This window comes from Apodemus sylvaticus, chromosome 4 (genome assembly GCF_947179515.1).
Source record: "Apodemus sylvaticus chromosome 4, mApoSyl1.1, whole genome shotgun sequence".
NCBI lineage: Eukaryota > Metazoa > Chordata > Mammalia > Rodentia > Muridae > Apodemus > Apodemus sylvaticus.
Genome location: NC_067475.1, coordinates 55,019,767 through 55,043,263, shown reverse-complemented (window position 1 = coordinate 55,043,263; position 23,497 = coordinate 55,019,767). Strand labels below are relative to the sequence as shown.

Sequence of the window (23,497 nt, the reverse complement as noted above, 5' to 3'; positions counted from 1 at the left end):
CTCCTTCAAATCTGATGGACCTTTGAAAGAAGCTGTAGCTTATATTTACGACTGAAACTATTCTGTGTTCACGTCATTTGAGTATTCTCAAGTTAGTCTATAAACACGTTCAAGTTACTCTTTTTGTTTGTTTGTTTGTTTTGTATGTTGACATAGACTCTATAGGCCTGGCTGTCCTGGAGCTCACTGTGTAGACCAGGCTGGCCTCAAACAGAGATGCCTGCCTCTGCCTGGGGAGTGCTGGTATCAAAGGGCTGTGCCAACTAACCTGGCCTTCACACTCCTGTTACTCTTAAAGTGAGATGACCTTGCTTGAAACTACCTCCCTCGGCTAGTGAATGTCCATGATTCCATGCCTTGTGAGAGGCAGCAGCCGGTGCATGAGTTCAGGGCCAGCATGTCTCAAAAAACCCAAACCTAGTCAGCCTTAGTACTAGATGCCTTTTATCGTACCAGAGGAAGAGAGCTCTGTAAAGTCAAGGCCAGCCTGGTCTACATACCGAGTTCCAGGCCAGCCAGAGCTGTATAGTGAGAATCTGTCTCAAAAACAAAATACACATACCACCAAACCAAAAACCTTCCACTCTCACAGATTAGAAAACATTAACTGACACAGAACTCGCAAACCTGCTCTACCCCTGTGTCTTCTCCTGTTCCTAAAAGTACCTAGCAGCCAGAGGCTGGAAAATGGGAAGCAGCCAAAAGGAATTATAATGATAAATGTTAAGGATGGAGAGCTGCAGTCTTTGCAGAAAACACATGAAGACTGTCATCAAAACATTGGAGTTGCTAGACCCCTGTGAGATCTTTATAATCTAAGGTATTGAAACAATGGCAGGTGCTTTTGTGGGCAGGGCGTAGTGAGTGCCTCTGGACCAGTCCTTCATAGTGTAATCCCAGAAGTAACTTTGAAATTCTGGCCTCTCAAAAAGAAGAAAACAACTTCCTCTAGGTATTTTTTACTATTAGTTTTATTATTAACTTATAAATACCTCTCTTTGGGCTGGAGAGATGGCTCAGCAGATAAGAACACTGGCTTCCCTTTCAGAGGATCCAATTACCAGCACCCAGGTGGCAGCTCACAACTGTGTGTAACCCGAGTTCCAGGGGATCTGACACCCTCAAACAGACATACATACAGACAAAACCCACCAGTACATATGAAATAAAAATAAATTACTGGGCAGTAATGGCTTACTAATTTAATCCTAGCACTGGGGAGGCAAAGACAGGCAGATCTCTGTGAGTCTGAGGCCAGCCTGGTCTATAGAGCAAGTTCCAGGACAGCCAAGGTTACACAGAGAAACCCTGTCTTAAAGAACCAAAGTTAGGGGGCTAGAGATATGGGTTAGTGGTTAAGAGCACTGACTGCTCTTCCAGAGGTCTTGAGTTCAATTTCCAGCAACCACATGGTGGCTCACAACCATCTGTAATCGGATCTGATGCCCTCTTCTGGTGTGTCTGAAGACAGTGTACTCACAAACATTAAACAAACAAATAAATAAATAAATAAATAAATAAATAAATCTTAAAAAGAAAAAGAAAACAAAGTTAATTAACAAATTAGTCGATGAAAAAATAAGACTTTCTAAGTAATTCTAGATATTTTTAAGAAAAATAAAAATAAAAAAATAAATAAATACCACTCTTTAAAAAGTCTTGTGCTAGGTCTGGCTGGTGAGATGGCTTTGCAGGTAAAGGTCCTTGACTGGAACCTTAAAGTCTTGAGTTCAATCAATCCCTGGGATCCAGACTTTGGAAGGCAAGAACGACTCCCATGTTGCACACAGCCCCTCCCAACAAGCATAACATAAGCAGAAACGTAATACGATTAAAATACTGGTGCTACCCGGGAAGTATAACAAATGACAGAGCAGCACAGTCCGCTTGTCAGTTAAGATCAGGAGTTTTAGTGCTGAAGGACACTAGCTCTCTTTTCCTTCTCTTACTTTTCCTCCTTTCCTCCCTCCATTCTTCCTTCTCTCTTTTCCTTCCTTCCTGTCTCCCTCCTTCCCTCTCTCCTTCCCTCCCTCCATCCCTCCCTCCTTCCCTTACTTTCTCAAGTCTCCCTGTGTTCTGAAGCTATTCCAGGAAAATCACTCAGAAAATAAGAAAATCACTAAGAAAATACTCAGAAGAGGCATGTTCCCAAGTGTGCTCATGTGACTGAGCCAAGGCTTCAAGAGTCCCAAGAGACTAGCCACCCACTCAGTACACCAAAGAGACAGTAGTCACAAGGGACAGAAGATGGAGGTGTTTTCATCCGCATGATCACGGGGAAGAACAGAGAAATGGGTCCAGTGACCCTCAAGTCTGACTCCAAGACTAACAGGAACAGGGACTTAGCTCATCTCTAGAATACTTGTCTTGCATACTCAAGGCCCTGGTTCAGATTCCAGCACTGAAAAGGAGAGAGGTAGGGCAAGAAAGGGGAGAGAAAGGAGGGTCTTGGGGTCTGTATAGGGGACAGAGACAGAACAGGTAGTCCTGGTTAAGACCACAGCTTGATTGGTCATTATCTCAATCTGGTTCTACCAGGAGCTCTGGAGAAGTTGTGATAGCTGTTCTCCCTTGCCCAGAACAGTCTGGTTCTGGCGTTACCATGAGGCCTGCCTTATGGGGCAGCCTTATCATTGAGGATAATCACCTCACCACACCGGTGTGGGTGGGGGTCTCTTCTATAGCTTTTTGTGCTATTCCAGCTGGGTTGGTCATTTGTCATAAAGATGTTTATCAACCATTTCTGTAATTCCTGGAACCCTTAAGATAACTTCAGAAGAAACTCAGGAGGGAAAAAAATTAAAGTAACAGAGCCAGAGACAACTGTATGGAATTAGGCCAGCCACTGGTGCTCCCCATCCAACTGTATGGAATTAGGCCAGCCACTGGTGCTCCCCATCCAACTGTATGGAATTAGGCCAGCCACTGGTGCTCCCCATCCAACTGTATGGAATTAGGCCAGCCACTGGTGCTCCCCATCCAACTGTATGGAATTAGGCCAGCCACTGGTGCTCCCCATCCAACTGTATGGAATTAGGCCAGAGAACGGTGCTCCCCATCCAACTATATGGAATTAGGCCAGCCACTGGTGCTCCCCATTCAACTGTATGGAATTAGGCCAGAGACCAGAGCTCCCTATTCAAATGATTTTGCTAATTTTTGTGTTTTAAGGATAGAGTCTCAAACTCATTGTGAAGCTGAGAATGACCTTAAACTCTTGATCCTCTGACCTCCCTCCCCCAAGTGTGGAGATTATAGATATGCCCCCTAACCACAAATCTCCCCCAGTCAGTTGAAGGCAGCTATTCTCAGCAAGTGCGTAACAACCCTTAATGGGATCTGTCAGATATCTTGCATATCAGATATTTATATTACTGATTCATAACAGGAGCAAAATACAGTTATGAAATAGCAACAAAATAATGTTATGGTTGGAGGTCACCACAACATGAGAAACGGCAATAGAGTGTTAGGAAGACTGGGAACCAGTGGTTTCGGAAAGACTCTCCTGAACAAACTTAGTGTGAGGTCATGGTTCAAGAAGGGAAAATGACACATATGTTGCTGGGGTGTTTAGCTGAAGGTCATGGAACTTGTGTTCAAGAGTTAAAATGGTGGGCTGGAGAGATGGCTCGGCAGTTCAGAGCACTGGGTGCTCTTCTAGAGGACACAGGTTCAATTCCCAGCACCCGAATGGCAGCTCTCAAGGATATACATACAGGCAAAACACTAATGCACATAATTTTTTAAGGTTAAAATGGTGAGCAGAAATAAGTAAAAAATAAATAAAATAATCTAAGGGCTAACAGGACTCGGGAATTCTGCAGCCTTCCAGGTAGATGGGCCTACAGTCATACTTCACTACACCAAGCTAATGTGATTTTTAAAAAAAAGTCTATTGTCCTTTATTTAGTTAACCAGATGTGTATGTATGGCTGAAAAGAAAAATCCTAGTCAGCAGAAAACTACCAGCATGGTGTGGTTACAGTGAGTGATGCTAGTGCTTAAGAAATCTAGGAAGAGAATTAGAGATATCCTGGTCTACACAGTGAGTGTGTAAGCTAGGCTACATAGCAAGATTCTGTCTCAAAAATAACAAACAAGAGTTCCAGAGTGATGGTGTGGAGCCATTTCTATTAGTCCTTATCATTACAAATAGCTAGCTTCCAGGTGTCTCCTCTGAGGCCTCAGGGGCGTAAGAACCCTCAGCCAGGCTATGCTCAGGCCTTTCTTCAGCTTCTCTTGGCTTTGTGCTCTTCTTTCTTTCCTCCATTTCCTGGTGTTTGACAGGCAGGCTCAATAATGTCACTTTCCTCCTGGAAGAACACCTGTGGCCCCGGGGAGATTGTACAAACACGACACTCCCTCTGCCTGCTGCCTACCAGCTTCTGGAAGGTGTTTAACTTCTGGAAATGCCCCCTTCCTCTCTCCTTACCACACACCATGCTCCCCTCCTTGCCTTGGGGCCATCTTTACACAAGCTCCTTTTACCTGGAATTCTCTTCCCCTTCTTAGATCGCACTAGCTTTTCCTTCTCCTGGGAGCCCTCTCCAGCGCAGGCGGTCCTGTTTTCCAGACTGGTTAGACACCTTTCTGGTTTCCCAAGACATTTGGGATTTATTTTTTAAGGTGTGTGTGTGTGTGTGTGTGTTTGCTTCACTGGCTAGGATGGGGGTATTAGATCCCTTGACGCTGGAGTTACGCATGTTCATGAGGTACTTGATGGAGGTACTGCACCACAAATTATGGCCCCTTGACAAAGCAGTAAGTGCTCTTAGCCATCTAGACCATCTCTCCAGCCCACAGGGTAGCTTGTTTTTGAGCCGAGTCTCTCTGTGCAGCCTGATCATCCTGGAACTATGTAGACAAGTATAGCTTCAAACTCATAGAGATCCACCTGCCTCTGCTTCCCGACTGCTGGGATACAAGGCAGGTGCCACTCCCCTGGCTCCATGCTAAAATTTATTGCACTATTTCTACAGTCGTTTCAATTCTGGGTTTTCCATTCCCTTCTATCAGAGAGGAAGAGTGATGCCCTCTCCTCAGGTGGCTACAAAGGAATTTAGAGTTCTCATGGATCAAGGAAAGCTGCCAGACCAGACCTAGGGGAGGGGTGGGTGCTGGGGCAGACACTGAGTTAGCCTCTGGTAGAATTGGAGTGACAAGTCACACTGCACCATGTGAGAAGTTGCACTTTATGTGGGATTGTGAATTTTTTAAATTACACACACACACACACACACACATATAAACTCGGATTGGCCATCACCTATGTAGTCCTGCTTTAGCACCTCTCTGGCATCAGGGGAGTGACTGACATCTTTCGGTTGCACCAGCTTGTTCCAGCAGAACCTCTTCCCCACCAGGATGCTCGCTAAGGAAGGATTGTATTGTAGCCTCGCCCGCCGGTGGCTCACCATCCACACCTCCTCCTTGGAGTTCTAATTTGCCACCTCCTCCAGCCCATAGTAGGTGACAGAGGGGTCGCAGCCCTCACCATTCCCACGGCTGCTGCTCCAGTATGCCAGGCAAGCTCGCTATCAACTGAACTGTAGCCTCAGCCCTTAAATGTCTTTTTAAAGGTTTAGACAAAGTTGTAAGTCAGGCAGTGGTCAGCACTAAGGAGGCAGAGGGACGTGGATATCTGTGAGTTCAAGGCCAGCCTGGTCTACAGAATGAGTTCTGGGACATCCAGGGATACACAGAGAAACCCTGCCTCAAAACAACATAAGTTTAGACAAAGACGTTATCTTCTTCGTTGGACTCTCTTCTTTGTCAGTGACTGGGAAATCTTTAAGTTTATCTGCATAATTCTATCCTACCCTATCTGATTTTAAGCTTGGTTTGTCTGTAGTTTTGTCCTGGGGTCTTACAGTCTATGTTAAATTTGGTAAAACTAACAGCAGCAGGACTGTGTGGTTGTAATATGGCTTCTGCTGTTCTTGTCCACAGCCAAGACAGAACCTTTTGAAGGCTGTCTGAGACCTATCAGGAACAATGACGAGAGGATCTTAGGCAAGGGGGAGAGAGTAAGGGCCTCCAGGAAGTACCTCAGGAGGATGGCTGCCCTTGGGAGGACGGGTGGGGATGAGGAGTGGGGGTGGGGTGGAGGTGCTAGTGATCCTGCAGGCCACAATTACTGGAGTTTCTTCCCCTGTTGCAATGAGGACAGTGCCTGCTTCTAGGCTTTTCTGAGATCTGAGGCAGCTTCAGCCAAGCTCTCAGTTCAGACTTAACAGACAACACCCATCTGTTTCTACTGCTTAGCGTTTTCACTTGACCCTATGAGCAGGAGTGATACCTAAAGTATTTAACCACCAGTACAACCCAGTGACCGCCACTGGTCTGACGGAAATATAGTCTAAAGAGACACCATGTCTGTCAATCTTACTATTGAAACGATGGACCCCAAAGAAGTAGCAATTTGCCCAGGAATTCTATACTGTGAGAAAGAAAGGGGAAATCTTCTGGAAAGAGATTTCACAGAGTTCTAACAACTTGACAGCACACTTTACAGGCTGAGACTGAGGCCTTCATGGTGGGCAGGACCACACCACATGTACTGGTGGTTTTGTGTGTCAACTTGACACAGGCTGGAGTTATCACAGAGAAAGGAGTTCAGTTGGGGAAGTGCCTCCATGAGATCCAACTGTAAGGCATTTTCTCAATTAGTGATCAAGGGAGGAGGGCCCCTTGTAGGTGGTGCCATCCCTGGGCTGCATTCTTGGGTTCTATAGGAGAGCAGACTGAGCAAGCCAGGGGAAGCAAGCCAGTAAGGAACATCTCTCCATGGCCTCTGTATCAGCCCCTGCTTCCTGACCTGCTTGAGTTCCAGTCCTGACTTCCTTTTAGTGATGAACAGCAATGCAGAAGTGTAAGCTGAATAAACCCTTTCCTCCCCAACTTGTTTCTTGGTCATGATGTTGTGCAGGAATAGAAACCCTGACTAAGACACCACTTTACTGGAACTGCTGAGTGCTTGTCTCCTTGACCCTCTATTTAAACTTTAGGACCCTGAAGACAGACTTGGAGAGGTCCCTGGTCCCCTCTGCCCCTATTTCCAAGGTGGTCACCTTGAGAAGATCTTTTTCTGCTTCTTAATATTTGCATTGATTTGTTTTGAGACAAGGTCTCACTCTGGTTGTCTTAGAACTCACTCTGTAGACCAGGCTGGCTTCGATCTCACAGAGACCTGCCTGCCTCTGCCTCTGTCTGGCATGGTGGGGTTAAAGGTATTCCACTATACCAACTCTGCTTTTCACTTATTTGTTTTTTCAAGGCAGGGCTTCTCAGTGTAGCCCTGGCTGTGCTGGTATTTGTTCTGTAGACTAGGCTGGCCTCAAACTCAGAGATCATTCTGACTTTGTCTTTGCCTCCTGAGTGCTGGGATTAAAGGTGTAAACCACCACCGCCAGGGTTGCTTTTCACTTTTAATTTGGCTTCTGAAATTGGCCTATGGAGGATGGCTAGACCTCATGAGTTGGGACACAGTTGGTATCCCAAGTTCCATAACAGTATCACCCAGTCAGGAGGTGGCTCGTATACAACCAGCTTGCCCTGCCTGACAGGAGAGCCACAGAGACTTTTGCTCTTCTGAAGGTGACATGAGTTAGAAAAAGAACATGGAGCCACTCACAGCAATGGGCAGCTGTAAGGCCAGCACTCAGGAAGCGGGGGCAGAAGAATCTCAAGTTTGAGGCCAGCTTGGGCTGCACAGTTCAAGACTAGCCTGGGCCTGCAAACTGAGACCCCCCCTGTCTCAACAGAACAAAACAACCCTGTAAGATGGTTTAGTGGGTAAAGGCCTGCAGATAAACCTGATGACCTGGGTTCAATCCCAGGGACCCATAGAGAGGAAAAGGAGAACCAGCTCCTGCAAATTGTCCTCTAACCTCTCTGCTGGTGCACCATAGCAATTGACTGCCCGCTGTTACTGCACACGGGGCTTCTCTGTGCCAGTTAAAGAATCTGAAGGCAGGAAGTCCCAAGCACAACAGCAGCAGCTTAGCAAATCTCAGGCAGCAAACAGAATTACCTGGTGAAGACTTGTTGGACATAAAGGCACATATCTTGAATCCCAGCACTCAGGAGTCAGAGGCAGATGGATCTCTGAGAGTTCCAGACCAGCCTGGTCTACAGAGAGAGTTCCAGGACAGCCAAGGCTACACAGAGAAACCCTATCTTCAGAAATAAAAACAATAAAAAACAAAAGCAAAAACAACCCCCCCCCAAACAACACAACAACAACAACAAAGAATGAAAGAAAGACTTTTACTATCCTGCAAGGCACATGGGAAAGAAAAAGCCTCTGTAAAGCAAGAGGAAGCCAGTCTCTTGCTTGGGGGGTGGGGTGGGGTGGGGGTGGGGGTGGTAGAGGTGGGTATATGAGGAGGTGGGTATATGAAGGGAGAGAGGAGGAGTTTGGGGTGTCATTAAGGGTCTTTGAGAGGGTCTTCTCCCAGTTAAGGGTCGGCCAGTTTGAACAAAGACAAGAAAACAGTTCACCTTTTGGAGTAAACACACCTTAGTCAGGCCTTGAACTTGTCAGACTGGTCTCAGGCAGGAGGCCCTCCAAGGAGGATAAAAGTCCCTTAGGCCTTTGTTTTTTATCTCTAGGTTTTGGTCTCAGGCCAAGGTGATGAAGAAGCCAGCCATCTTGGAAGTTCAGCGTGTTTACTGTCGAGTCATGCCCCCCTCCCCTCACCTGTCTGCCAGTCAGGGAATTTACCTAACTTCACACTCTAGAAATGATAGCAGAAAGGTCAGGAGTTAATGTCATTCTTGGCTTCAGAAAGTTCAGGCCCAACCTAGACCATATGAGATCCTATCTCAAAACAACAGGCTGTCATTTTTGTAATACTACTAAGTAATGACTTAGTGTTCCTGAATCTCAAAGAGTAACCTGCAAGGAATTTGAAAACAGAGAAACTTGCTCTTTTTCATTGTATGCTATAATTCTAAAATGTATCGCTGTTGCTGAATAAACGTACTTTTTATTTTGTGACATAAAAGAACAACAGGGCTGGAGAGCCGGCTTTGCAGTTAAGAGCCTTGACTGCTCTTCCAGGGGACCTGGTTCGATTCCCAGCACCCACATGTTGACCTGAAACTGCCAACTCCAGGCCAAGGAGACCTGACACCTCCTTCCGGCCACTTCAGGTTTCTGACATATATGTGATGCACAAACATATATGCAGACTAAATACCAATATACAACATAAAAATCTGAAAATACACACAATAACAGCACCATGAGACTTATATGCACACACAAAACCAAAACCCATAGTCAGACATGGTTACTCCATGCCTATAGTCTCAGTACTTGGGAGACTGAAGCAGGATTGCTTTGAGTTTGAGGCCAGCCTGGGCTAGATAATGACTTCTAGCCAGCCTAGGCTGCAATGTCTCAAAAATAACCCAAACTACCAAACCGAACAAAAAGGAGACTGAGGAGGAGGAAGAGGCTGTAAAAGGCTCTCAAGACAGAGAACTGGGAGGGGCTGGAGGAAAAACTTGACCACTAAATAGTTTCCTCAAAGATTGATGTCGAACATTAATTAATGCTCTGTTATATTCAAAACCTGGTGACATACTAGACTCATTTGGCAGGCCACTTTTCCTGGGGTGCTAAGTGTATTCAACTATAGTAAAAGAAAGTACAGAATCAGAAGACCCCAGCTGCCCTGGGAAGTAGTAGGTCCTTAATACCCTCTAGAACTTTCTCCACATCTACTCTGCGATAATCCACCTCCTACTGGGAGAAGCTAAATTCACTTGTATTGTATGGAAATGCTGTGTGGCTAGCTAATGCCACTTGAGAGAAGCCTACCTGAGGAAGGGATCTAGCAAGCCATCTTTCGCTTGTCCCATCGTCTGTCTTTCTTCTAGTCTCATATCACTTACTGCTTTATTATTATGGAAACTGAGATATTAAGCATTAATGCCCCAGTAGGTGCGGAGAGCTTTCTAGTTCTTGTTCTGAAATCTATGCTCCTTCTGCTGCTCTTCTTTTCTTAGGCTTCAAAGACACCATTTCCCAACCAGCCACCGACCCCGTAATTCAAGAAAGACAGCTCAAAAGATATGGTTTTTATTTTGAGAGAGAGAGAGAGAAAAAAAGGCATGCAACACCCATACCTAACAAACTAAATGCTTGAAATACAGAACAAAAAAGGAATCCAACCCGTCTTGATGAGACACAAATACGATTTCACAGAGATGAAAAATCTTTTACAAAGCTTCTGTTGTATAAATATAGTCAGTCTTATCTTCAATATAGTTGGACCAAAAAAAAAAAAAAAAAAAAAAAAAAGTTCTGATGGCGTAAGAAATCCCCTGGGCCTTGGATATACCATAATCTTCATATGTATTCCCAGCCAAATACAGGTAATAACTAACTACAGGATGAGATTATGTATTCTAGGACTCTATATATCTGAATGGAGATTAAACACTATCTCCTGAGCCAGCTCTCTGGCCCTAAACTCTTTGCAAACTCCCATAGTTCTGGCTCAAAGACTAGAGCCATTTTCCCTTGCAGAATTTGTGTATGTGTTCTGAACTATATGTTCATGGTCAGTGATGTAGCTCAGTGGTAGAACACTTTGCTTAGCATGTGAGGAACTTTGGGTTTCATCTTTAGCACAGAAAACTAAAATTGATATACCCAAAGTCGCACAATTGTATGCTTTGAAAGGGTGACTTTTGCAGTATGTGAATTATGTGTTAGTAGAGCTCCTAAAATTATCTGAAGTTGTTGAGCTGCTAGAGAAGCAACAAGTGACCCTCTTCCTTTTGGAACCATCCCAGTAAAGAGTAGGGGAACGATGCAAAAAGGTGCAGTCATTGAATCAGTGCTGTTTGAGGATGCTTGGGAGGAGGACACTCAATTCCAGGATGTCAGAATAAAGAAGTCCAAAGAGATGAACTTTTCCCCATGATGTTTTCCAGAACAGTCTAAGTATCTCCTGTGGTCTTCATCACAGAAAGCAATTATTCCATGGGAAGCAGACACCTGAGAGGCTGCAGGAGACTGGCTGTGAGCTCATGGCCTGGTTGTACATAGTCACTCAAGAATATTCCAGTATGGTCAAGGTTCTGAGATCCACAGAATGAGGGACAACGTGGATGCCCAAAGAAGAGCTTCTAGGTCTGTCTAGCTGTCACTGATGCCTTTGATGGCCAAGGTCACAGCAAAGCTTCACTTCTTTCTGACTTAGAAGCCATCACCAGGGCAGCCATGGCTAATCAGATGGGCAAACCATTTCGTGGCTGACAAACCACTCAGAAATGCCTCTCTGTCCTAAAGGGCACAAGTGAAGACTGTGGGTCACTCGGGCTTGACCAAGAGATGGCTATTCTGGCATGGATAAAAGAGGTTCCATTCCCAGCAGTAGGGAAAAAAAGTAAGTTAACTGGAAATTATTCTCTGGTTTTTCTATTCCAGGTTTTTCACTGATTATAGCTGGAATAAAAAGGAAGATGGGAAGAGGAATCCCACTCTACTTGTGAGTTGGTACCTAATCTACCTTTCAAAGGAGTGTTACCAGAAATGAGGACCAGGAGTCTTTTAGATGTATAGTGCACAAAGGAAATGAGAACAGGACAGAGCCAGGACAGAGGCTTAGGGGCAACAGACGCCCCAGCTGGGTGCAGGCTTTGTAAGACATCCCTACTTTCCTCCTTAAAGATTGATTTGTATCTGCCTGGCATTCAGCTCCTTTCTGGTCAGTCTAGAAGTTTTTACCTTTGTGACCTAGCAAGTAAGTTATAAACAGAAACATATATGACCGTAGCTGGCCCATGCCGCAGTGGGCTGCCGTCTAATACTGCCCCACTAAACCTCTGCCCCCTGCGTTCTTTATAAATAAGATGCTCCATCCCATAATACTCTAGGCCTCTAGGACCTGGGCACTCACAGATGGGGGGTGGTTCCTCACTGACAAGTGTTTATTACCTTCCAGAAAAGCCAATAGAAGATATAGCTAGACTTACCTGGTTCTTTCTAATGTCATAAGGAGATGGAGGAGAGGTTTGACAAAAACAATTGTGGAGGATAGATCTATCAGACGGTGGGCAAGTTCTTGGTAAATAACTTCCTTTGCCTTTAGTGAGAATATTTATCATTTAAAGAGAAAGAGATGAGGTGCCTGGTTATAAAACAGAATGAACACCCACCCCCATTCTTTGTGTTTTCCTTTGTGTTTTCTTACGCAGGCTTCACGCACCTTGCCCCCGGGCTGTCCACTGCTCCCTACTCAAACTCATTACCCAGGTGAAATGAATCAAGGCTGCCAAGAAGACTGTCCCTCAGTCCACAGCCTCCCTTCTAAACACAACGTGAGCTGAAAGCCTTTGTCTGACCAGAAAACCTCCCAGATGCTCCTGTCCTCGACAGGAGGCCGGAAGTCAATTTTGTACTTAAAAAAAGAAAAAAGAAAAAAAAAGGGAACTACTTTCACTCAAAAACTCTAATAATTCTGGGCAGATGAGGGTATGGCTCCCGTGGGTGGGTGGACTATTTTTTAGAAAACAAGATGTAAGCAAGGAAACAATACATGAAGTGTGGGTATATTTGGTAGGTTTGAGGCAAGTGGAAAGGAAGGTTTGGGTACTATATAAAAAACACGGGTCTGAAATCCAAACTTCTGATAAGGCCACAATGAAGAGAGTCCCAGCAGTGGGGAGCGCAGGATGCTGGCACCTGAACTGCCACAGGCCTGCAGGGTAATGTGCTCAGGTGAGGAGGCAGGCGGGGCAGGATGGACACCTCTCACAGGTCCATGTCTGGGCCTCCTGAAGACGTCTTCAGTGGCACCGAGTCAAATCCATCAGGAGTCCTCTGAAAGAGAGATGGTGACAGGAGCTGCCTGCTGCACAGGAGCAAATTAAGGGGACAGAGAAGAGAAATGGAGAATGGGTGACAGAGGAACCCTTCTGGACGTCCTGCTTTTCGGTGGCTTTGTGGGAGCATAGGAACGAGTTGTCCTCTGTCCCTTTCTGCTCTCTACAGACTCGGTCAGAGAATGAGAGAATTATGATTCCTGGTTTGCATCTTTGCTGAGTTCTAGAAGTCCCAGACAGCCCTAAGAGGTCCCCAGGGCTAACTACCTCACACTGGAGGGAGGAAAAAAAAATCAAGGCCCACGTTGGCCAGGGGAGTCACCCTGACAGGTCAGCACAAAGGAAAGACCCAGGCACTGAGCAGACTGCCAAGCCCTTCTTCAGCAGGCTTCCTGCCCTCTCCTAGCCTCCGGAGCCTGCCTCATTCACACCTGTTTGAAAGACTCCCTTGTGCAGCAGTCAGGTGTATGCTCGGCTCAGGAGAGACTGTTTGGATGCCCTCTGCTGGCCCTATGCCCAGAGACAGTGGTGTCTGTATTGCATTTATGAGCTTCTCATGCACCTATGCACCCACACGGAGCCAGCCCGCCCAGCCCAGTTCAGAATTACACAGCAGCTGTAGTTTACACTAGGCTATGACTCAGCCTCTCAGGACCGGGCCCACACACCTTGGGGATAGCACCCTCCACTGGTTAAAGGCTCTGAGGCCCTGGCTTCTATCAGAAATCAAACCTAGAGACCTGCCTCCTCTTCACCCAATGGGGGAAAACTGGGCTGCAGGGGAAGAGAGCGTTGATGTGAGCTACGAGGGAGGGGGGAAGAGGTGATATTTTGGGGAGAGGCCAGAAGAATGCTGGAAGTTGGAATCTGAGTAGAGGTCTTGTGTGGAGCAAGGCCACCCAGTATCTCAGTGTCCATGCCCCCCACCCCCAAGCTGATCTTTAGTTCACTTCTAGTTCCTCCCTACCTTGGAGGTAAAGGATTTGATCTTCCCGAAGAGGGACTTCTTGCTGGTAAAGATGAGGTCATCTTCCACGTCCTCTCCTTCCATGATGGCACAGCTGTCTGCTGCTGGCAGGTCGCAGTCTTTAAGAGTAGCATTCATCACCAACTTGGAGTATTTGTATTCCAATCTGTGAAACAAGGGAACGGAGGAGGCCAGAGATGAGTGTGGGAGCGCGGGGCAAAGGCTGGGCTACGAATAGATCTAGAGCCTGTCACAGTAAAGGCAAAGCCTTGTGAAACGGCTTGAAGGACAGATGGACAGAAAGGAATCTTGCTTCCCAGTTTAGTGATCTTTTTAATTCAAGGCCTCTTGTTTCTTGATATCAAAGGTTAACAGAAATATTGAAATTACAAAGCCATGCCTTGTTTGGTTGGTTTGGGGTTTTATGAGACAGGGTTTCATATAGCACAGGCTGTCCCAGAACTGATATGTAGCTGGGGGGTGATCCTGAATTCTTGCCTCTACCTCCCAAGTGCTGGGATGACAGGCATGTACCACATCTTGCTTTTTCATTGTTAATAAAAACCACAAATTAAGAACATTCTTCTTTTTAGCTGGACTTTGATCCACGCTAGGCAAGTACTTGACCACTGATGTACAACCTCAGCCCAAGGATCCTTCCTTCCTTCCTTCCTTCCTTCCTTCCTTCCTTCCTTCCTTCCTTCCTTCCTTCCTTCCTTCCTTTCTTCCTTCTTTCCTTCCTTCCTTCCTCCCTCCCTCCCTCCCTCCCTCCCTCTTTTCCTCCCTCCCTCCCTTTTCTTTTTCTTTCTGTTTTTGGATTTTTGTTTTTGTTTTTTTATTTTGAGATAGTGTCTCATTGTATAGACCACGCTGGCCTTGAACTCAGAGAAATCCACTTGTCCCTGGCCCCTGAGTACTAGCATTAAAGACATGCACCACACCACCTGGTTTGGTTTTTCCTTAAAGAATCTTACAGCCATTTTTAGATAGCCATCCCTGCTCAGGAATGAAGATAACTGAGACTTACAATGGATGAGTATCTTTAAAAGTCTCTGGTCAATTGCAGGGTCAATAGCCAACTCTAAAGAAGATTCTCAGTAACACCCTGGCTCAAGGGTCCAACTCCGACCTCCCTCACACTCTAGCACCCCACCAAGTACTTTTGATTCTTCTTCCAAAAGTAGCAGGTCAGGACAGTGAGCAGGATGGCGGTGCAGGTGCCAGCCGAGATGCCCACTTTTAACCAGAAATCAATCGTTTTGCAGATGGTGACTCTCTGCTCAGGCAGGGAAATGCCCCCAGAGCACAACTTCGGTTCTCGCCACACGTAAGTAGTCTTCTGTTGGGGGAGAAAAACAAGGACCTCAGAACTCACAGCCCCTTATCTCCTGGGCGTTCCCAGGCAGAAGACAGCCTACCTGGATCCCAGCCACACAGCTGCTGACGAAAGTGTGGTAGTCAGAGGCTGAGCAGAGTGGACAAGCGGCCACGCTCTCCCACAGGAAGTGGAAGTTACAGCCATCACAGGTCCCATCAGAGCACATGCTAGTAAAGTAGAAAGGAGAAAATGTGTTGTCACCTTGGATACCTATGACGCTTCATGCCTGATTTATCTGCTCTCTTTCCAAAATGCCTCCCTCAATGTGCCCTTAACTCGGGTGCTCCCTCACCCACCCTTCCCTTCCCCCTTCTTCCCCCTTCCCCCTTGTTCCCCCTTCCCCCTTCTTCCCCCTTCCCCCTTGTTCCCCCCTTCCCCCTTCTTCCCCCTTCCCCCTTCTTCCCCCTTCCCCCTTCTTCCCCATTCCCCCTTCCCCCTTCCCTTCCCCCTTCCTCCTTCCTTCCCCCTTCCCCCTTCCCCCTTCCCCCTTCCTCGTTCCTTCCCCCTTCCCTCTTTTCCCTTCCCCCTTCCCCCTTCCCTCTTTTCCCTTCCCCCTTCCCCCTTCCCTTCCCTTTCCTTCCTTCTTCCCTCTCTCCCTCCCTTCCCTCCATCCTTCCTTCTTTCCTTCCTTCTTTCTTCCTTCCTACATCTTCCCTTCCCTTCCTTCTTCCCTTCCCTTCCTTCTTCCCTCTCTTCCTCCTTTCCCTCCATCCTTCCTTCTTTCCTTCCTTCCTTCCTTCCTACATTCCTTCCTTCCTTCCTCCCTTTCTTTCTGAGACAAGGTCTCACTCTGTAACCCAGACAGGCCTTACACTCAAAGTAATACCCTGTCCTGTCCTTCCAAGTGCTGGAGATATATGGATGAGTTCACCTTGGCCATCTTGACAGTTTAGTCTCCAATATCCCTGTCTGTTTCTGCCGATGTCAAACAAGAGCTCAACCTGAGATGTCAGGGTTCTAGAACCCCCTAAAAGGCTCCTGTTCTTCCCACAGACGTGCTATATTTCACAATGGCTATTTTTATATAGCTGCATGGTTGTGGGATTGTCGTTGGGATGGAGTTCAGGCATAAATATGTGCTATGCTGTTCTTGGGTGTTTTTCCTCAGGAGATGTCCACTTTGTTTTGGGGGGCACCTGGGGCATGCTGGTTAGGCTAGGTTGGCTTGTCCAGTGAGCTCCACAGATCCACTGTCTCCAGCTCTCCAACCCTGGGATCCCAAGTGTGATACCATGCTTAGCATGTGACTTAGGGGCTAGGGAGCAACCTCGGGTCTTTATGCTTGCACACTGAGCACTTTCTCTACTGAGCTATTTCCTCAGCCTAGGACAGTTATGTGTGTGTGTGTATGTGTGTGTGTGTGTGTGTGTGTGTGTGTGCATGTGCGCACACATGTATGTGTTCTGGTTTGGTTATTATTTAAGATAGTGTATCCTGTAGTCCAGGCTGGTGTTGAATTCATTACGCAGCTGAGGTCAACCTCAACTGGGGCACAAACTTTGGTCTTTACATGGGGAGAGTGAGGACCAGGAAGAGCTAGTCAAGACAGCAATGTACCAACCTAGCCTAAACAAAAATACTGGGTCATCCTTGAGGGAAGGGAAGTCTGTGACAGATTGTCCATATTTCTCCCTGCCCTAGTGTATAATGGCCCCAGGAATATGTGACACTACCTTGGTTCTTCTGCCTGGACCCTCTAAGTACTGAGGTCACAGGCATGCACTCCCACGATTCATTTTTGGTAAGCTTATTGCTTTGCTGGCCATGATATTTACAATGGCCAGGAAGCTTTCCTCTACTGCCATACCATTGAGTGAGCAAATATCCTGTCCCTCTCCCCTTTGAGACAATATGTCACTATGTCATCCTAGTGGCCTAAAACTTGATCTGTAGACTAAGCTGACCTCCAGCTTTGGAGTTGATCCATCTGCCTCTCTGCCTCCCAAGTGCTTGGATTAAAGGCATGGACCACCACACCCTGCTTATCCTTTACACTGAGTTATGATCTAGAGGCCATGACTGTGCCCCCAAGAACCTATGAATGGATCTAAATGGATTTTCTTTCTTTTTAAAAGTAGTGTCTGCATCTTGGGATGGAGTGAGTCCCAGCAAGCGCAGGCTGAGGTTACCTGGGGAGCCTCAGGGTGCCAGGAGCGGGTTTCATTGGGTTGCATCTGAGGCGAATGGTGGTTGATCTTCCAGAACTGCAGGACTGAGTCACATCATTGGATCTGCAGTGCAAGCCAACGCTGTGAGGGAAGGGCTCACTCTGCCCTTGAATAGAGTCAACATGGAGTGATTTGGGCACTCAGGTTCTCCTTGACAGACAGGGAGGGCACAAACTTTGGAACTTTTGTGGAGAGAGTGGAGACCAGGGAAATCTAATCAAGGGGGCAATGCCCTGGCCTAAGAAAGAAAAGGCTACCACATCCTGGCACCTCCCTCGGGGAAGAGTAGTCCACGGCAGATCCTCCATTTTTCTCCCTGACCCAGTCATAACGGCGCCAGGAATATGCAAAAAGTTCATGTCAAGCTACAGCCAGCTTTTCCTCTGATGACTGGGTAGCCTTAGCCTTCAATCAATCCTGCTCAGGCTTGCTGAGTAGGAGGTGGATGGGGATGGGGTGGGGTGGGGTCGGGGAAAGAGTGCAATTTTGTGGAAGAGTCTGAGGTTGCTTTAGCCTGGTCTTTTATCCTCACCTAAAAAAGAAGACTATGTCCGGGATCCCTGAGGTCTCTGGGTGAAAAAGTTCCACTGGGGAGACGATTCCATCCAGAGTCATGTCTGTTGACACTCCTGTCAAACCAGAGTTCCCGATTAGTTCCTACTCATAGTGTTAGCTGGTGACTACCTCAATGCTTTCAAGGCCTGTCAACAGACAACCTTGATCTCATCTTATTGCTGAGTGGCTCATGCAAAAATGATGTCAGGAGCACATGGAATGGTACTGAGAAAAGGTCAGGAGGTTGGGCCGCTCACATGGGGCCATATACCTTCCAGCCACCAGCCTCCTATTCATTAACACACACACACACACACGCACACACACACACACACAGAGAGAGAGAGAGAGAGAGAGAGACAGAGACACATAAAGACACATGCAGACACACAGAGACCCACACAAATACAAACACAAATACACAGAGATATATATATGCAGAGACATGCACATCAGACACAAATGCAAAGAGAAACTCACACAGAGATACACACATACACACAGAAAGAAACACACAGACGCACATGTAAACACAGACACACAGATACACACACATGCACACAGAGACACATAAACCTACACACAGATACACACAGAGACACCTACATAAACATAGACACATAGAGAGACACATACACAAATACACACATACACAAAGAGACACACATACACTGAGAGAGATAGACACACACACAGACACAGACACTCAGGCAAGCCTAGGGTAACTGGATTACTCACCAACAAGTCTGTCGGCAAGACTGACTGGCTGTGAGGACACCCCAGCCTTGTAGCCCATCACCTCAGAGGGGATGATGACCACTTGGCACACATAGGCTGTGACGGACTTAGAGAAACCAGCCTCACCCTCAGGGATCCGGAGGTCGGTGACATTGTCTGTACACACAGCCATCTTTTTCCCCTGGTAGGGCACATGTGGAAGAAAGCAAATGCTCACAGAAGAGTCCCAGAGGGGAACAGGGGACATCCCCCCAGCCCCGACCCATCTAAAAGATAAGCTTCCCTATCCTATGCTGCAGTAGAATGATTCTCACAAGTAGATTGAAGAGGGGGAGGGGTGGGGTGGGGGCAAGGTGGGGGAAAAGGTAAAGATTTGTCCCAGTTTCTAGACACTGGCTTTGTACTTCCCTGTGGTCACCTCGACTGTGCTGGTAGCAGCTGCGTTCGAGTTCTAACCAACTGGTCAAGTCCTCTGCATCTGGAGCATCCTCTAGACAGAAGCTGAGCTATGCAACTGAGCCCCGAGGCCAGTGACATTTACTGGAACCTTAGGGCTGGCGTGAGCTCCCTCTCTGTCTCCCTTGGTGCCGTGGTTCTGCTGTCTTGGAAGCACTGTATGGACTGACTCCCAGGGGTTCACACAGACCTGGGGACTTGAGACTTGTTTTGTTTGTTTGTTTGTTTGTTTTGACGAGATTTTGCTAAGCAGCCCAGTAGAATTAATGATTACCCTGCTTCATTTGCCCGAATGCATAGGATTGCTAGGTACTTAAGTAAGTTTGGATAACCTTTTAGATGGAGGAGAGGTTCTGGGAGAATGAACCCAGGACCTAAGGCTTGCCAAACTGTTCCGGCCTCTCAGCTAAGCCTCTCCCTTCTGTTTTGTGAAAGGAAACATAAAACAAAGCAAACTATGTGCTGGGAGAAGGGAACTGGCTGCTCTTCCGGGCAGGGTTTTTTGTTTTTTGTTTAGATAGTTGCCCTGCATGGCCTGACCTCGAATTCCAGATCCTCCTGCCTCAACCTCCTGAGGGCTGGGATTGTTTCTGTGCCACCATTGCCTGGCACCTCTGATCTTTACTAACCTTGTGGGGACCAGCCATGGAGATGAATGCATACCTTCTACTTGGGAGGCCAAAGCAGGGACAGGCCACACATCCCAGATTCCCCGTGTTACCTCTCTCAGCTCCCTGAAGGAGGCTGGCTACAATTATGTAAACCTCTTTAATTCTCTCTTTCCCCGGCTGCCTCAGAGATTCTGTGGTGGTTTATGGTTTCTACGTTTTGTTTTGTTTTTTCCTCCTGTGCGCATGTCCGGCCTCCGGTCCACTTTCCAGCTCGCACGCTGCTAGCTCACACAGCTTACCTGGTTTCCACAGAGACTCAGGGTGAAATGATGGAAATACTTCAGTCCCTTTGACGTGAAGCTCGGAGCCCCTGCCAGAGAGACGGTGCCTGCCAGAGCTGAGAAGTTGTAGTTGAAAACCCTGCTGGGGGTGTTTCGGGAGAAGGTGCAGTCATTGTAGCAGAGAGAGTGGATCTGAGGGCAAAGGGTCCAGTCAGTGGTCAATCTCAGGCCCCGAGAGCTGCAGTGGAGTACAGCCGCCCTCCCCCAACCCGCTCCAGCCGGAATGAAATGAAAGAGGAGGAAGGAAGGACTTTTACAAGGACATTTGCCTGGCAACTGTCCACTTCAGCCTTGGACTGATGCCGCTCTCCCGTTGATCACGGTGGCCAACAATCCCTGTTCCAATATGCCTGACACACTTTTCATTCATGTCCGATAAATGCCCCCTTGTCTCAGTCTTTGAATAGACCTATGATTTACTGTGACACGTGTATCCCACTGCAGAGCTCTGAGGTTCCCAGATGCCGGTATTCAGTGGAGAATCTCTGTCTGATTTTGTTTTTAAATAGTACTAGGGATCAAACCTAGAGCTGGGCCTGTGCTCTGTGACCGAGCGTGTCTTTCAAGCAGAAGACGGTGGGGCTTTAACTGAAATAAGCATTTCAGAGTGGCAAGAAGGAGACTTCTATTCTTCCTCCCATGTTCAGCACACACAAGGCCATTTCAAACACACTGAAACATGCTTTCTTTTGCTGGAGTTCTCTGTAGGAAACTGAGTTGCTTTGCTCCCTGTTCCTTGTCGTGTGTTAGGGACCCCAGTCAGAGGCAGTCTGACATATTGTCATTCTCCGCCCCCAGCAGCAGAGGGAGCTCCAGGAGAGGAAGACTATGGAGAATGTCTCAGGTACCCCCCAAAACAGTGGTCCTCAACCTTCCTAATGCTGTGACCCTTTAAGACCCTTTAAGACACCAAACCGTAAAATTATCTTTATTGCTACCTCATAGCTGTAATTTTGCTACTAATATAAATTGTAATGTAAACATCTGATTTACAGGATATCTGACATGCAACCCCCACTCAATGGTTAAGAGTCACTGCCCTAAAAGATTTTCAGGGATCTGTACAATGAATGTACACACTTTGCAGATACATAGAGCAAAACTATATAGTGTTTGAGGTTGGTCTGGACTGCATGGGACCTGATCTCATAAATATATAAATAAATTTAAATAAATGAATAAAGTCTGATAGGTGTCTCCCTGGTGTGAGCAGTAAAATACAAATTAATTCTAGGTGTTAACAACTATCTAAGACCCTTTCTTCATGTGCACTTCGTTTGGGGTTTTAATCTTTGTTTGTTTGTTTGTTTTTTGAGGCAGGGTCTCCTGAGTTCTATGGTGGTCTCAAACTTGCTGTGGAGAATAAGAATGGCCTTGAGCTCCTGACCTTCTCTCCCCTGCCTCCCAAGTGCGGGATTACTGGTAGGCGCCACCATGCCTGACTCATACACGTATGTGCTCAGAGGTGAAACTGCTTGGGGCCAGCATCACTGTTTGGCCACACTGGGTTTTTATATCCATAGAGCTGAGAAGCCCTGTGGATGGAGGGCAGCAATGCCAATTCATTGTAAGGACCAGCAAAGGTTGACTCACCTTCCTAAAACAGAGGGGGTAGATTACTGTAGTAATGAGCTAAATTTGGGCCACAGACCCCACTATTTCTTGCCTTTAGGTCTTTGCACAGATGCTAAACCTCTGGTCACTAATCTCCACCAACTGAAGATGCGACTTGCCTGCTACAGAGGGAAGACAAGACCTCCTGCTAAGAACTCACCACCCACAGTCACCTCCTGGTTAGTGCCCCCCACAACAACCTGAGCATGGGAATGGCGTAGGGGGTGTCTGAGGGGGGAGCCTGTGGGTATCAGCCCCTGAAGAATCCCATTTAGAACCCAGCACCCGTGCAAGCTTGGCAGACAGGTGGCACCTTGTTGTTCTTGGTCCCTGGACCACAGGACACACAGGCCTGGATACCATAAGGCTGGTGAGCTTTCAGGATGGTGTTAGAGGGACAGAGGTGGCAGGTCCCAGAATCCCGGTTGATGTAATGGCCAGCAGGACAAGAGGTGCAGGAGGAGCCCAAATCAGAGGCTTCTAGGGCACAGGGACGGCAGTAGGAGGCCACGCCCCCCATGGCGTTGGTGACATTGATGGAGTAGATCTTGGCGACATCATTAGTATACTTTCTGCCCTGGAGACGAGGGAACAAAAGCAGAGAAAGGAGAGGCCTAAAGCGGCAGCAGCCATAGGGAGAGCCGTGTACTGTGTAATTGTATCTTACAAAAATGTGGTTTTATTTTCACTTTACTTGTGCATGTACATGTGTGTATCTGTGTATATGTACATTTGAATGCGCATGCACATATGTGAGCATGCATGTAGAAGCCAGACATGGACATCAGATATTCTTTTTTATCATTCTCTATCTCAATTTTTGAGATAGGGTCTCCACTGAACTTTTACAGTCCTGGCTTTTACAGGGATGCTAGAGATCCAACCCAGGTCCTCGGGCTCCATGGCAAGAGCTGGGACTGACTGAACCACTGGACGCGGCTGGGACTGACTGAACCACTGGACGCGGCTGGGACTGACGGAACCACTGGACGCGGCTGGGACTGACTGAACCACTGGACGCGGCTGGGACTGACGGAACCACTGGACGCGACTGGGACTGACTGAACCACTGGACGCGACTGGGACTGACTGAACCACTGGACGCGGCTGGGACTGACTGAACCACTGGACGCGGCTTTTCACTTTATTTAGTGGTGGCTCTTTGTATGAAAATTAAAGATGGACGATACTAAAAATAAATTGTGAGCTGGGCAGTGGTGGCATACACCTTTAATCCCAGCCCTTGGGAGGCAGAGGCAGGTGGATCTCTGTGAGTTTGAGGTCAGCCTGGTCTACATAATGAGTTTAGGACAGCCAAGGCTACACAGAAAAAAACCCTGTCTAAAAATAAATAAATAAATAAAAACAAAAGTTACGTAAATATATAAATAAATAGTTTAACTTAAAAAAGAGCAGTGACTTTTAAGGTGGATTTTGTGTAATTAACAACAAGACTAAGTCCATTTTAATTTCCATGTAGAAATGTTATACACTGTGGGGAATTTATAGGGGATTCTAATATATGGGGGAGGGTCTTTGTCAAAGGAAAAAAAAATTCAAGTACTTAAAAAGAAATCAGCCGGGCAGTGGTGGCACACACCTTAATTCTAGCACTTAGGAGGCAGAGGCAGGCAGATTTATGAGTTTGAGGCCAGCCTGATCTACAGAGTGAGTTCCAGGACAGCCAGGGCTACACAGAGAAACCCTGTCTCAAAAGAAGAAAAAGAAGAAGAAGAAGAAGAAGAAGAAGAAGAAGAAGAAGAAGAAGAAGAAGAAGAAGAAGAAGAAGAAGAAGAGAAAAAAAGAAATCAAAACTACGACTG

At 46.9% G+C, this 23,497-nt stretch overlaps 1 protein-coding gene across 1 annotated transcript in view; it reads right to left on the bottom strand.

Moving 5' to 3' along the window:
- Window positions 1-10,077: 10,077 nt before the first annotated feature.
- Elapor1 (endosome-lysosome associated apoptosis and autophagy regulator 1) overlaps window positions 10,078-23,497 on the bottom strand; it is a 77,510-nt gene continuing 64,090 nt past the window's right edge. The window contains exons 14-22 of the mRNA XM_052179437.1: window positions 21,988-22,251; window positions 20,019-20,192; window positions 18,653-18,833; window positions 17,892-17,988; window positions 17,321-17,422; window positions 15,232-15,358; window positions 14,974-15,152; window positions 13,814-13,979; window positions 10,078-12,844 (exon numbers count right to left, since the gene is read on the bottom strand). Coding sequence (XP_052035397.1) covers window positions 12,776-12,844; window positions 13,814-13,979; window positions 14,974-15,152; window positions 15,232-15,358; window positions 17,321-17,422; window positions 17,892-17,988; window positions 18,653-18,833; window positions 20,019-20,192; window positions 21,988-22,251 — 1,359 coding nt within the window. The 3' untranslated portion in view covers window positions 10,078-12,775. The remainder of the gene's footprint in view (window positions 12,845-13,813; window positions 13,980-14,973; window positions 15,153-15,231; window positions 15,359-17,320; window positions 17,423-17,891; window positions 17,989-18,652; window positions 18,834-20,018; window positions 20,193-21,987; window positions 22,252-23,497) is intronic.